Source organism: Euleptes europaea, chromosome 12 (genome assembly GCF_029931775.1).
Source record: "Euleptes europaea isolate rEulEur1 chromosome 12, rEulEur1.hap1, whole genome shotgun sequence".
Lineage (NCBI taxonomy): Eukaryota > Metazoa > Chordata > Lepidosauria > Squamata > Sphaerodactylidae > Euleptes > Euleptes europaea.
This window is the reverse complement of record NC_079323.1, coordinates 5,727,665-5,741,174: the sequence shown is the minus strand read 5'-3', so window position 1 is coordinate 5,741,174 and position 13,510 is coordinate 5,727,665. Positions and strand designations below refer to the sequence as shown.

The 13,510-nt window shown below is 46.9% G+C and overlaps 1 protein-coding gene across 1 annotated transcript in view; it reads left to right on the top strand.

The window, feature by feature from the left end:
* The window catches only part of RSF1 (remodeling and spacing factor 1), a 60,527-nt gene that overhangs the window by 32,454 nt on the left and 14,563 nt on the right, over nt 1–13,510 (top strand). Inside the window, exons 7-9 of the mRNA XM_056858730.1 lie at nt 128–340; nt 3,420–3,524; nt 9,646–9,725. Coding sequence (XP_056714708.1) covers nt 128–340; nt 3,420–3,524; nt 9,646–9,725 — 398 coding nt within the window. The remainder of the gene's footprint in view (nt 1–127; nt 341–3,419; nt 3,525–9,645; nt 9,726–13,510) is intronic.

Sequence of the window (13,510 nt, the reverse complement as noted above, 5' to 3'; positions counted from 1 at the left end):
GGGAAGCAAAATTCAAAGTATCAACTTGGGTTTTTTAAAAAAAAAAAATCATTTCTGGTTCTACTTTCTTTTTTTTTTTTTTAAGCGATGAGCCAATTAGGTTTATTTCTTGTCACTGGACTTCTAGGCTGCGCAGCGAAATAAAGTCCGGTGGGCCGGTACTAGAACTCGGGGCAGGTGGAGATACTCGAGCGGCGATGAAAGTGAGGAGTCGGAGAGTGAAGAAAACTCCGAGGAGGAGAGGGAGGGGGAGGAGGAAGAGGAGGAGGAGGAAGAGCCGGCGCCAGCCGAGGATGACGAGCCGTGTAAGAAGTGTGGCCTCCCCAACCACCCGGAGCTGGTAGGTCCTTGGCTTTGGGCATGGCGAAACTGGGGGAAGCCTGGGACCAGTGGCGGATCTACTATGAAACCTATCCTTTTCCCAAGCTCCCACAACCCCAATTTCTTGAGCAGTAAATGGGAAGCCTTTATTTCTTTAAGGAAAATATGGTGGAGAGATACTTTGGCCACCACCAGCATTGTTCTTGGATTTCCATCCACCATATCTTTTGATATGGTGGCAGGTAATTTAATTAAAATAGGGGTGATCCATTGATCGTGTCAAGAATTCTATTGGGGACATTCCAACATCAGATGAAATAGTGTGTCAACTGTCTTCAGTTCACATGGACAAAGTCTGTCCGAATAAGGTAAGTTATTGTATCTTCTATTTAACACCGCGGAAGGGGCGGCCTACTATGAAACTAATGAAGCTTAAGCTTCAGGGCCCCTAATTTTTTTTTTTAACAAGTGAATTTTCCAACAAAATTGATGGAGGGTTTTTTTAAGTGTTTGTGATTAAAATAAGGCTATTTTGGTGATAGAATCATAAGCCTAGGTTAAAGTACTTAATATTGACCTTAGAATATGCTCTAATATCCATTTCATATGGCCTCAAAACGTCCCCATAACTGGTCAAATTTCAAAAAATTTCTCGGGGGCTTGCAGCACCGGAACCCCCAGCTGTATGGGCTCGCTGAGCTGTCCAGAATCTATTCATAGCCTACATTTTGGCAGCTGGATCCTCGAATCTTTCGTTGGTGCATGGCTTAATAGTTCTATAGCTCAGCCCTTAGTCCACAGCCCATAGGAACCATAAGAAGACATCTGAATTCTCAATTCAGGCTGCACTCGTCTCACTTGTGCATTTTAATGCCAAAAATCAGATTTTCACCTCTTTATCCTAACGAGCCCCTTCTGATGACCTTCTACCTCTCTGTTAGAGGATGAACCAATACATTTGCCATAGAACAACCCCACTGAAGAAGATAGCGGTTACCCAGACCTCGTTGCTGGTGGGAAGGGGCTCACTGTTGGCCTATTTTCAAGGACTCCACCCCACCACCCTGTTCTCCGCCATTTGGGCCTCGAGGTCCTTGCAAGGGCAGCAAGGCCCTTTGGACCTTGTTCGATGTCACCTGATTGTTGCTGGTTGCAAAGGGGCCCCCATAACAGTTCAAGCTTCAGGGTCCCAAAAATGTAGGTCCGCCACTGCCTGAGACTCGGATCCTAACCGTGGTTAGTGCAGTTTTGCTTTGTGCAAATGCGCCATGCTGTTTCCGGGGCCCCACTGACATCCCCTCCCACCCTCTCCCTGGCACAGCCGGCTGCAATGGGAGCGGAGGTCAGAAAGAGAGAGTCAGCATGGCTGTGTAGACCAAGATCTGGGAGACCCAAGTTCAAATCCCCACACTGCCATGAAACTTGTCGAATCACCCTGGGCCCGGTCACACGCTGTCAGCCAAACATACCTTGCAGGGTCGTCGTGAGGATCAAACGGAGGAAAGGAGAAATCCGGGTATAAAGGAAGTAGATAAGAAAAAAAAAACCTCCCCCCCCCCCGCAGGAGTGGCTGGGGCTCAGTGGGAAAGTCTCTGCTTGGCATGCGGAAGGTCCCAGGTTCAATCCCCGGCATCCCCAGTTGAAAGGATTAGGCAGGAGGTGATTTGAAAGACCTCTGCCTAAGACCCTGGAAAAATTGCTGCCAGTCTGAGCAGACAATACTGGCCTTGGTGGGCTGATGATCCGATTCAGTATAAGGCAGCTACGTGTATTTCTCTGTGCGTGTCTCCAGAGGTGTTAGCTGATCTTTCCCTGGTTTTCCCTTTCCACAGCAAGGCAACCACAGGTGACCTCTGGAAAAGGCTTGCAAGACAAAAAGCCACGGGGCACAAGCCTGCAGTAGAGGGAGGGGCCGTGGCCCAGTGGTAGAGCATCTGCGTGGCATGCAGAAGGTCCCAGGTTCAATCACCAGCATGTCCACTTAAAGGGATTAGACAAGTAGGTGATGTGAAAGACCTTTCTCTGCCTGAGACCCTGGAGAGCCGCTGCCAGTCTGAGCAGACAATACTGAATTTGATGGACCAAGGGTCTGATTGTCTGGGGGCTTCATAGAGGCCCCTGGATGGCCACTGTGTGAACTGACTGCTGGACTTGATGGGCCTCGGTCTGATCCAGCAGGGCTTTCCTTATGTTCTTATGATTTGAGTCCTGTAGCACCTTAGAGACTGACCAGATTTTGGGGGGATGAGCTTTCGATCATCAAAGCTCCCTTCGCCAGAGACAAGGTGTCCCGTGGAACTTTCAGAAGCATCTGTCTCCCTCCAGAGAGACAGCATGGTATAGTGGTTAAGAGCGGTGGACTCTGATCTGGAGAACCGGCCTTGATTCCCCACTCCTCCACATGAAGCCTGCTGGGTGACATTGGGTTAGTCACAGTTCTCTCCGAACTCTTTCATCCCCACCTACCTCACAAGGTGTCTGTTGCAGGGAGATGAAGGCAAGGGGATTGTAAGCCGGTTTGAGTCTCCTTAAAAGGTGGAGAAAGTCAGCATATAAAAACCAACTCTTCTTCTCCAAGGAAGTATCAGATGAAAGGAGCTTGGACTTTCAAGAGCTCATACCCCGAAAGCTCATACGCCGAAAAACTTATTGGTCTCTAAAGTGCTCCTAGACTTGAATCTAGCTGTCATACCGCCTAAGGATCCCCCCCATAGTGTGTTGAATCAGGACCAATGTCCGGCAACCTGTTTCCAAACGTGGTCAGAAAAGAAGAGGCAAAGTGGTTTCTCAACCTGTGCTTGCTCACAGTGAACCCAAATGGAATGCTATTAACAGAGACTTTGTTTTGGTATGGCGTTGACTCTTGTGACCTGCCCTGGGTCCTGACCGTGTCAGGACTGGTGTGCATGTTCAAAGGAAATGAGCTTAAGGTAGTCAGGCTGATTTGCAAACGCATTCCAGTGGAGTCCAATGGTTTGTCCTCTTTGCTCGTCTGGGTTCTGTCACTACGTTTTCGGGATATTGACGCAAACGTTTGAAAACGGTTGCGGTCCCCAGTGCGGGCGCAAAGATGCTAACCTCTTGCCCTGTTTCCACAGATTCTCTTGTGCGACTCGTGCGACAGTGGCTACCACACTGCGTGTCTCCGGCCCCCACTGATGATCATCCCTGACGGAGAGTGGTTCTGCCCTCCTTGTCAACACGTAGGTCTCGTCTTTACTTTTTAAAGAAACCCTTCCCTTGCTCCCCACCTCCCACTCACCCACAAACTCCAGTGTGATGTAGTGGTTAACATGTCAGACTAGGATCTGGGAGATGCAGGTCCAAATCCCCACTCTGCTGCGGAAGCTTGCTGGGTGACTTTGGTTAAGTAGTAGTGTAGTGGTTAAGAGCTGTGGTTTGGAGCGGTGGACTTTGATCTGGAGAACCGGGTTCGATTCCCCACTCCTCCACATGAGCGGCGGAGGCTAATCTGGTGAATTGGGTTGGTTTCCCCAATGATGAAGCCAGCTGGATGAGCTTGGGGTAGTCACAGCTCCTATAGAGTCTCTCAGCCCCACCTGCCTCACAGGGTGTCTGTTGTGGGGAGGGGAAGGGAAGGTGATTGTAAGCCAGTTTGATTCTTCCTTAAGTGGTGGGAAAAGTCGGCATATAGAAACCCAACTCCTCTTCTTGGCCTAACCTACCTCACAGGGTTGTTGTGAGGATACAAATGGAAGAGAGGAGAGTAATGTAAGCTGCTTTTGGGTCCCCACTGGGGAGAAAGGCGGGGTATTAATGAAGTAAAATAAAAAAACAAATAAATGAGCTCTTAAGGCCTGGGCATACTTAGAAATTTTTAAAAACAAGGACCATTCATGTAAAGCCTGTCTTTCCTGCAAATTGGGGCTGGAATCTTTTTTAAAGCGAAATTGCAGCTGAATTTTTGCTCCCAGGCAATCCCAACCCTACACCAGTAAAATTCTGTAACCTAGATAATTTTGCAACTGGAGCAAACTTTACATAAATTATTACCCGCCCCCCAACCTCTGAGTATCTTCTTCAGCCACCTTTCAGAAAGCTATCTGTACCATGATGGGTAGCCACGTTAGTCTCTCTGTTGCAGTAGAAAAGAGCAAGAGTCCAGCACCACCTTAAAGACTAACAAAATTTCTGGCAGGGTATGACCTTTTGTGAGTCACAGCTGGTATCTGAAGAAGTGAGTTGGGAATCATGAAAGCTCATACCCTGCCATCTATACCAGTTCGACTTCCTGCCATCTTGGTACTGTCAGTTCTAGACCTTATTTATTCATTGCAGGAGATGATACTTGCATTGGCGTACCTGAGCCTCTTCTGTTCCTTGGAATCATTGGGTCACATGCAGAGTTTTAACAAAGAACCAGGGAATGCTTTTTACTTGCTCAACGTACACAGTTCATATCCTGTTGAGCCTATGGTTTCAGATAGCTTAAATTCTACGTTTTAATATATGCAAAGAACTTTTGGATATTTTGGGGAGAAGGGAGCCCAATGAGGATCCTTTTGCAATTTCTGAAGTTGAATCTTCAGCTGCTGTACCACTGTTTGGTTACCCAGTATAGGGAGAGCTGCATTTTAGCTCTTTGCACAGTCGATTTAGAAATTTTATAATCCTAGGTGAAATACCCCTGGTATCATCTTCACACTCATTGACCTAAGCAGTTGTTCCAGCTCATTCCTGTCATTGAAACACAATTGTTGAACACGTGAACATATGAAGCTGACATATGAAGCTGCCTTATATCAGACCCTGGGTCCATCAAAGTCCGGATAGTCTACTTAGACCGGCAGCGGCTCTCCAGGGTCTCAGGCAGGGGTCTTTCACATCATCTACTTGCCTAGGCTCCTTTAACTGGAGATGCCGGGGATTGAACCTGGGACCTTCTGCATGCCAAGCAGAGGCTCTACCACTGAGCCACGGCCCCTCCCCAGTTGTTACAAGGGCAGCTCTTCAAGAGACCCCACCGTTGGCTTCCCTCAGTGATGAAAACTTGTCTGTTTATTCCTCCTTTCTGCTTCCTTTTCTTTTAACCAGTTTCTGATCTGTAAGAGGACCTGTCCTCTTATCCCACGACTGCTAAGTTTCCTTAGAAGCATGTGGTGAGGGACTCTGTCCAAAGCTTTTTTGAAAATCCAAGTGTACTGTGTCCATGGGAATCACCCCCTATCTGCATGTGTGTGGACACCCTCAAAGAATTTTGAAAGGTTAGTGAGGCGAGATTTCCCTTTGCCAGAGGCCTTGCTGATGCTTCCTCAGCAAGGCTTGTTCTTCTGTGTGTCAAGCCATTCTAACCTCAATAATGTGTGTTCACTCAGGTGTTCTAGTAAAAAAATAAAGCTGTGATTTTCCTAGAGTTACCCCATGGCCCAGGCTAGTTCGATCTCTTCAGATCTCAGAAGCTAAGCAGGGTCAGCCCTGGTTGGGACTTGGTTGGGAGACTGCCAAGGAAGTCCAGGGTCTCACGCAGAGGCAAACCACCCCTGAAGGTCTCTTGCCTTGAAAACACCATGAGGGGGTTGCCATAATTTGGCTGAGATGACTTTCCACTACAACCCATTTGATCCTTTTTTAACAAACTCTGGCTACCTTCCAGTCCCTTGGTCCCATGGCTTCCTAAAATGATACTACATATTTGAGTTCTTAGGGAAGTCAGGTGATTAATTTTGTCAATTCTGAGTCATCAGCCAAATAACTGCCAGCTCTTTAATGTTTTTGAGAGGAGAGTGACGGCTGTTTCTCCTTCACTCCAACGTGTTTTGTTGTTGACATGAGATCTCTTTGTCACAGTCTTGGTCTAATGTAATTATAAATCTGCTTAACATTCCCTCTCTTCCAGTTTATTACAAATTTGCAGGCTTCGTTTTTTCATTCTGGCCATCACTCCATTATGGCTTTTGAGTGTGGTCTAATATTAGTGATTCCATGTGACTGTTTTGGTTCTTCGGGTAATGTCCCCCCCCCATAATTCAAACATAAATATTCCACCAGCGTCTGCAACGGAACACGATAGAGAATTGTTCAGTTTCTCTACTGTTTCCTTGGTTGGTTTCAGAACTCCTCTTTATGTCTTTTGTATCACAGTATCTCTCTGGCTGCTTTAATGGTTTTAAAGTACTTGAAACAATGTTAATTTTGTTCAGCTGGTATTTTGCTGTTTTAAAATTTCTTCTTGTACTTTGAGACAGAACAGCAGTCACAAAAAAAGAAAAGAAGCCAAGTATTTATGCAAGGTCCTTTTCTTTCACCTCTACATGTGACTGAATTTACAACATCAATATTTCCCCACTGACTTTTGCAAAGGCCTGGCATTGGTACTCAGCTCTTGGTTTACACATACAAAAATATCTCTGACATCCCTCAGCAATTGCATCATGTTTCCTATATTCACCCACACTGACATACTGACCTATACTTCCTGTAACTCCCACATCTTGACTCCTTAACCCAGGGGTGTCAGACAGGCGGCCCGTGGGCCGGATGCAGCCCCCGGAGGGCTGCTGTTTAGCCTGAGCCAAGGCCCATGCCCCCTGCCCTGCCGCCCTTTGCCAGACGCGGCCAGCCCCCCACGGGGGCCAGGCGAGCCCTCCCGCCGCTCTTGTCCCTTTATGTTATATCCGCCCCTCCTCACAAATGAGTGCCACCCCTGCCATCAGATTTCCTAGAGGGGTTGTAAACTTCCAGACAGTACCTTCCATTTCCCTCTTCTTCATTCTTACAAAATATCCCTTTTGATTGGAGTCACGCGCATGCTGGGCAATTTTCCTCTTCAGCATATTGGAACTCAATCACATTGTGGTCCCCGTTCCTCAGTGACTTGTTTTCTAGCACATCTGTGGCACATTTTAAAGTTTAAAGTCACTTTGTATATTCCGGGACGAACTGTTCCTCAGCACAATTATTGATCGCACCAAGACATGTTGTGATGTTCTCAAGGGCAGCATTTATATCGATCCGTTCAGTGTGCAGGTGTAGGAAGTCATTCTGGATTGCTACCCCTCTGCCTTCCTGATGTCTTGTTTTCATCCCAGTATCAATCGAAATTTCAGTATGGGGCTGCTGATATGCCCCTCGTACGGGCATACCTTGGTTTATTGTGCCTCACTTTATTGCACCCCAAAGATACTGTGTTTTCGAGCAAGTCTACTGGCATCATTTTCCCAACAGCATGTGCTCATTTCCTGTCTCTGTGTCATATTTTGGTAATTCTCGCAATACTTCAAACTTTTTCATTATTATTACAATACGTTGCATTTTTTAGTCATAATGCTATTGCACGTGAACACATGAAACTGCCTTATACTGAATCAGACCCCTGATCCATCCAAGTCAGTCTTGTCTACTCAGACCAGCAGCAGCTCTCTAGGGTCTCAGGCAGAAGTCTTTCAGATCACCTACTTGCCTAGTCCCTTTAACAGGAGATGCCGGGTATTGAACCTGGGGCCTTCTGCATGCCAAGCAGAGGCTCTACCACTGAGCCACAGTCCCTCCCCTTAATAGACTACAGTATACTGTAAACATAACTTTTGTATGCACTGGGAAACCAGAAAATTCATGTGACCCGCTTTATTGCGATATTCACTTTATTACAGTGGTCTGGAACCAAACCCGCAATATCTCCAAGGTATGCTTGTGCTCTCTTGCTTCTTTAGCCTTCCTTTTGCAATTTTCATGTGGGCAGCCATGTTAGTCTGCAGTAGAAGAGCCCCTTTGACTTGTTCGGTAAAAACACGTCTATTAAGATTTACCATCTTTTCTATCCTGTATCCATGGATAACCATGTCCAGACTGCTCACCATTCTACCAAGTTCCTTATAAGTTCATTGTATATTTTCTCCATTCTGGTGCCCGTTGTGGCGTTTGGGGATTCTAGCGTTTGTGCGCATGCGTTACTCTGTTTCCCTAGTTCTCCATAGGCTTCCACAGCACACAGTTCTTGCATGGACATAATGTTCTTGATTGCATAAGCAAATTTGGAGTCACTGTAGGAAATCACATGTTCCCTGTCTTCTGGAGCTCACCACTGCAGCCGAAAGCTAAACTTGTTTCCTGATTAACCAAGCTGCCAAACCGTTCTAAAATTCTGGTTAAGCAGGACCCCTAGTTAGTCTTGATCATGGGTCATATTGGTGCTCAAGGCACCAGTGCTTTATGCTTAAGGCACAGTTCAGAGTGGGAGAAATTTGCACAGGGGTGTGTGATGGACACTTCTTGAGAGCCAGTGTGGTGTAGTGGTTAAGAGCAGTGGTTTGGAGCTGTGGACTCTGATCTGGAGAACCGGGTTTGATTCCCCACTCCGCCACGTGAGCGGCGGACGCTAATCTGGTGAACTGGATTTGTTCCCCCCCCTCCTTCGCATGAAGCCAGCTGGGTGACCTTGGGCTAGTCGCACTCTCTCAGTCCCACCTACCTCACAAGGTAACTGTTGTGGGGAGGGGAAGGTGATTGTAAGCCAGTTTGATTCTCCCTTGTGGTAGAGAAAGTCGGCATATAAAAACCTCCCCCTCCCCCTCTTCTTACTCCTCTTCCTCTCTCATCATCAGCAGCCGTGTTTGTGTACAGTTCAGGGAGGGGCTGGCCTGTTTTGTATTTGATTCATTTACATGCCATCTTTCTGCTCTGAGAGACATCGAAGAGTCTTGGTGGAGAGCTGCTCATGTTGGAGGACAGAGCCTCCATTATCGGAGCAGAGCTGCAGGATCCAGCCCAATCAATACCTTAAGAGCGAAGGCCTTTAACTGCAAGACTGGGTTTAGGGATACTTTTGAAACAATACAGCCAGACAATGCAAGTATGTAATGGGTAGTCTAGAATTTATTTTTTACAATTTTCAGGTGGTTAGCCCTGTCAGTCTGCAGTAGAAGAGCTAGATTTTAGTCCAGTAGCACCTTAGAGACCAACAAGATCTTCAGGATATAAGACACTGAGAGTCAAACCTCCCTTCGTCAAATTCAGGGATCTCCATTCCTTCTTGTATCTGACAGAGGGGAATTTTGGCTCTTGAAAGGTTTTACCCTGGAAATCTTGTTGGCCTCTAAGGTACTACTGGACTCAATTCTTATTTTACCATGGATTCCCTTGCCTTGATCTTGCATTATATGTTGGCTTTCCAAAACAGTGTGTTGCGTTTCCTCATTTTGACACTAATGTCCTTCCTTCACTGGTTGCGTGCTGTCTGGAGAACAATCAGCCCTCTTCTGGAAACATCGGCCACGATTTGGAGGGATAATGGGGAGGGGTCCGTGTTAAGGGATTAGCTGCATTGAACCTGCTAATGCCGTGTTTGGTTTATTTAATTCCCCGTAGAAATTACTCTGTGAGAAGTTAGAAGAACAGCTGCAGGACCTGGATGTTGTCTTGAAAAAGAAAGAACGAGCAGAACGAAGGTATTTATTCCTCTTCCTTTGGCCAGAGCCTTAGTAGCCACCGTGACCCCAGAAACCAAGAGAGGCAGAGCCATTGGAGTGGTACTTTTATTTTAGGTTAGATTATTCCTGTGTCTTTCCTAGACTTTTTTTTGGAGTCTCAGAATCGAGAGGAGGAAATTGGAACAGACATTTCGGTTACTGACAGACCACATTTGCCTCCAGGGAAAAAGTAGCAAATGGCTGTCCTCCTTGGAGGGTCTAAGAACAAGTTTTGAGCCATGTCTGTAAACAGAGGGTTGATGTTGAAGGAGACATAAGAACAGAAGAAAGGCCCTGCTGGATCAGACCAAGGCCCGTCAAGTGCAGCAGTCTGTTCACACAAGTGGCCAACCAGGCGCCTCTAGGAAGCCCACAAACAAGATGACTGCAGCAGCATTCTTCTGCCTTTGTTCCACAGCGCCTAATAGAATAGGCATGCTCCTCTGATTCTGGAGAGAATAGGTATGCATCATGACTAGTGTCCATTTTGACTAGTAGCCCTCTCCTCAATGAACATGTCTACTGCCCTCTTAAAGCCTTCCAGATTGGCAGCCATCACCACATCCTGCAGCAGGGAGTTCCACAATTTAACTAGACAACTTTGCATCGTTGTATTGGTCAAGTAAAAGGTAAAGGGAGTCCCCTGTGCAAGCACTGGGTCATTACTGACCCATGAGGTGACGCCACATCCTGACGTTTACTAGGCAGGCTTTGTTTATGGGGTGGTTTGCCAGTGCCTTCCCCAGTCATCTTCCCTTTACCCCCAGCAAGCTGGGTACTCATTTTACAGAGCTTGGAAGGATGGAAGGCTGAGTCAACCTTGAGCCGGCTCCCTGAAACCAACTTCTGTCATGATAGAACTCAGGTTGTGAGCAGAGCTTTTGATTGCAGTACTGCAGCTTACCACGCTGCGCCATGGGGCTCCTTTGTATTGGTCCAGGTGGAGTGAATCATGAAAAGGTAGCTGGGAGAGTCGGTCAAAGTCAGACGGGTGATATTGGGGTGGATCCAACCATCTTCCTTCCTCCCACTGAAGTCGCTCTTTCTCCAGCAGAAGACCCACTGAATTTGGAGGACATCTCCTCGGACGAGCGCCAGGTTTCAAAACCTGAGCTAAAAGGAAAAAGTGGGATATAAGTATTTGAAAAAATAAATATGGCGCAGTGGAGTGGTAGAAAGGGGCATGTTCCACCCCATGACCTGTTTGATGGAGGACTTGGTATTGTGCCCCTTTAAAACTGGGCGGGGCCAGTGTCATGTAGCGTGGTGAGCCAGTGTCGTGTAGTGGTTAAGAGTGGTGGTTTGGAGCAGTGGACTCTGAACTGGAGAACCGGGTTTGATTCCCCACTCCTCCACACAAGCGGCGGAGGTTAATCTGGTGAACTGGATTTGTTTCCCCACTCCAAAAACGAAGCCAGCTGGGTGACCTTGGGCTAGTCACAGCTCTCTCAGCCCCACCTACCTCACAGGGTGTCTGTTGTGGGGAGAGGAAGGGAAGGTGATTGTAAGCCGGTTGGATTCTCCCTTAAGTGGTAGAGAAAGTCGACATATAAAAACCAACTCTTCATCTTCTGGGGGCAGAAAGGTTATAGCAGAGTAGAGATGAAGGTGTCATCTGGTGTTTGATCACAGCACGCTCAAAAAGGACTTTTGTGAGAAAGGGAAAACTGAAGCGGAAGGGCAGCAACTTGCTAACTGCAGTACCGGAGGTATCTTTTTTCAGCGTTGTATCGGCCCTGTGTGGGTCTCCTTTTATGTCTGTGTTGGGAGCCTCCCCTTCACTGAAATTAATTTTCATTGCACAATGTCGGCAGCTTAATACCTTGCGCTTTTCGAGAATGACTTCCAAGCCCTGCTTTCTCAACAACTGCAGCTCAGGCTGTTAACCTGACACCCCTCCATTTTAGCACTGTGGTTGCTTGAGCAAGCTGTTTGTCCTGGTTTTACACACGTGCAACGGTAATAGCGCCTTGGGCATATAAATGGACAATGTTGAGCTTTTTGGTGGGATAAAGATCATACTTGGAGCATACAGTAGCCTATGATAATAATAATAATAGTCAAAATGAATGCTAGTCATGATGCATACCTGTTCTCTACAGTCTCAGAGGAGCATTAGGGCTTAGGGCTGTTTAGCTTGGAAAGAAGGCGGTTAAGGGGAGATATGATAGAGGCCTATAAAATTAGGCACGGTATGGAGAGGGTGGACAGGGAGAAGGTTTTCTCCCTGTCTCATAATACCAGAACACGGGGTCATCTGTTAAAGCTGGAGAGTGAGAGATTCAAATCAGATGAAAGGAAGTCTTTCTTCACACTACGCTTAGTTAAATTGTGGAACTCCCTGCCCCAGGATGTGGTGATGGCTGCCGACTTGGAAGGCTTTCAGAGGGGAGTGGACATGTTCCTGGAGGAGAGGGGCATTCATGGCTACTAGTAAAAATGGATACTAGTCATGATGCATACCTGTTCTCTCCAGGATCAGAGGAGTATGCCTATTCTATTAGGTGCTGTGGAGCACAGGCAGGATAATGCTGCTGCAGTCTTCTTGTTTGTTGGGCTTCCTAGAAGCACCTGGTTGGCCACTGTGTGAACAGACTGCTGGGCTTGATGGGCCTTGGTCTGATCCAGCAGGAATAGTGTAATATTGTAATGTCTAACTGTAGCTTTGTTTTAACCCCTTTTGGTTCTGCTGCTAAGGATTTTTACCAGCTTTGGGTGTATTCGTTATATTATTACTGCTAATTGGGCCTAGGATTTTTGCTGCTGCTTTGACCCCTTTGACTCTACTGATGCCCTGTCCTGGATGGCCCAGGCTAGCCTGATCTCATCAGATCTCAGAAGCTAAGCAGGGTTGATCCTGGCTAGTATGGGTGACCACCAAGAAAATCCAGGGTCAGTGACGTGGAGGCAGGCAATGGCAAACCACCTCTGAATGTCTCTTGCCTTGAAAACCCCACCAGGGGTTGCCATAAGTCAGATGTGACTTGACGGCAAAAAACAAAAGTTCCACTGACAGAGTTTTCTACCTGATTTGGGGGATTCTTTATATTGTTACTACTAATTGGATTGAGGAAGTTTAGGAATTGGGTTTAGGAATTTTAGCGCTACTGTTTTTGTTTGGGGTTTAGTCCTTATCAGTTGGGAAACTTCTGAGAATACCTGAAGTCTCATGACAATCCAGGTGCCATTTTGATTGTATTTGCAATTATTCTGGTTTGCAGTGTGTTCCCGACTCATGTGCAGATGTCAGGAACCACTGTTTGGGATGTCTTTTGCCTCCATTTTGGATGTTTAGGGGGACGGTTGGATTTTTCGGCATACGTGGGGATTTTTCCAGACAGGCAGAACCCTCCACAGATGTGCCTGGCCCTGGTGTGCAGATTTTACTATCTGCCGGGGGTGTGTGCTTTAAAATAGTATACAGTGATATGTATAAACCCAGACATGGAAATAAGCCCAGTGGTTATTAGCCATCCATATTTGTAGTAGCTTTTTTAACATGAAATATTGCATAGGTCGCCTGAATACAAAAGGACACCCCCCCTCCGCCAAATCTCTTAATCATGATGAAATAACCTGAAGTGCCTTCTAGAAATCATAGAAACATAGAGTTGAAAGGGACCTCCTGGGTCATCTAGTCCAACCCCCTGCACAATGCAGGAAATTCAAAACTTCCACACACACCCACTCCCCCAGTGTCCCCTGCTTCATGCCCAGAAGATGGTAAAAAACCTCCAGGATCCCTGGCCAATCTGCCTGGAGGA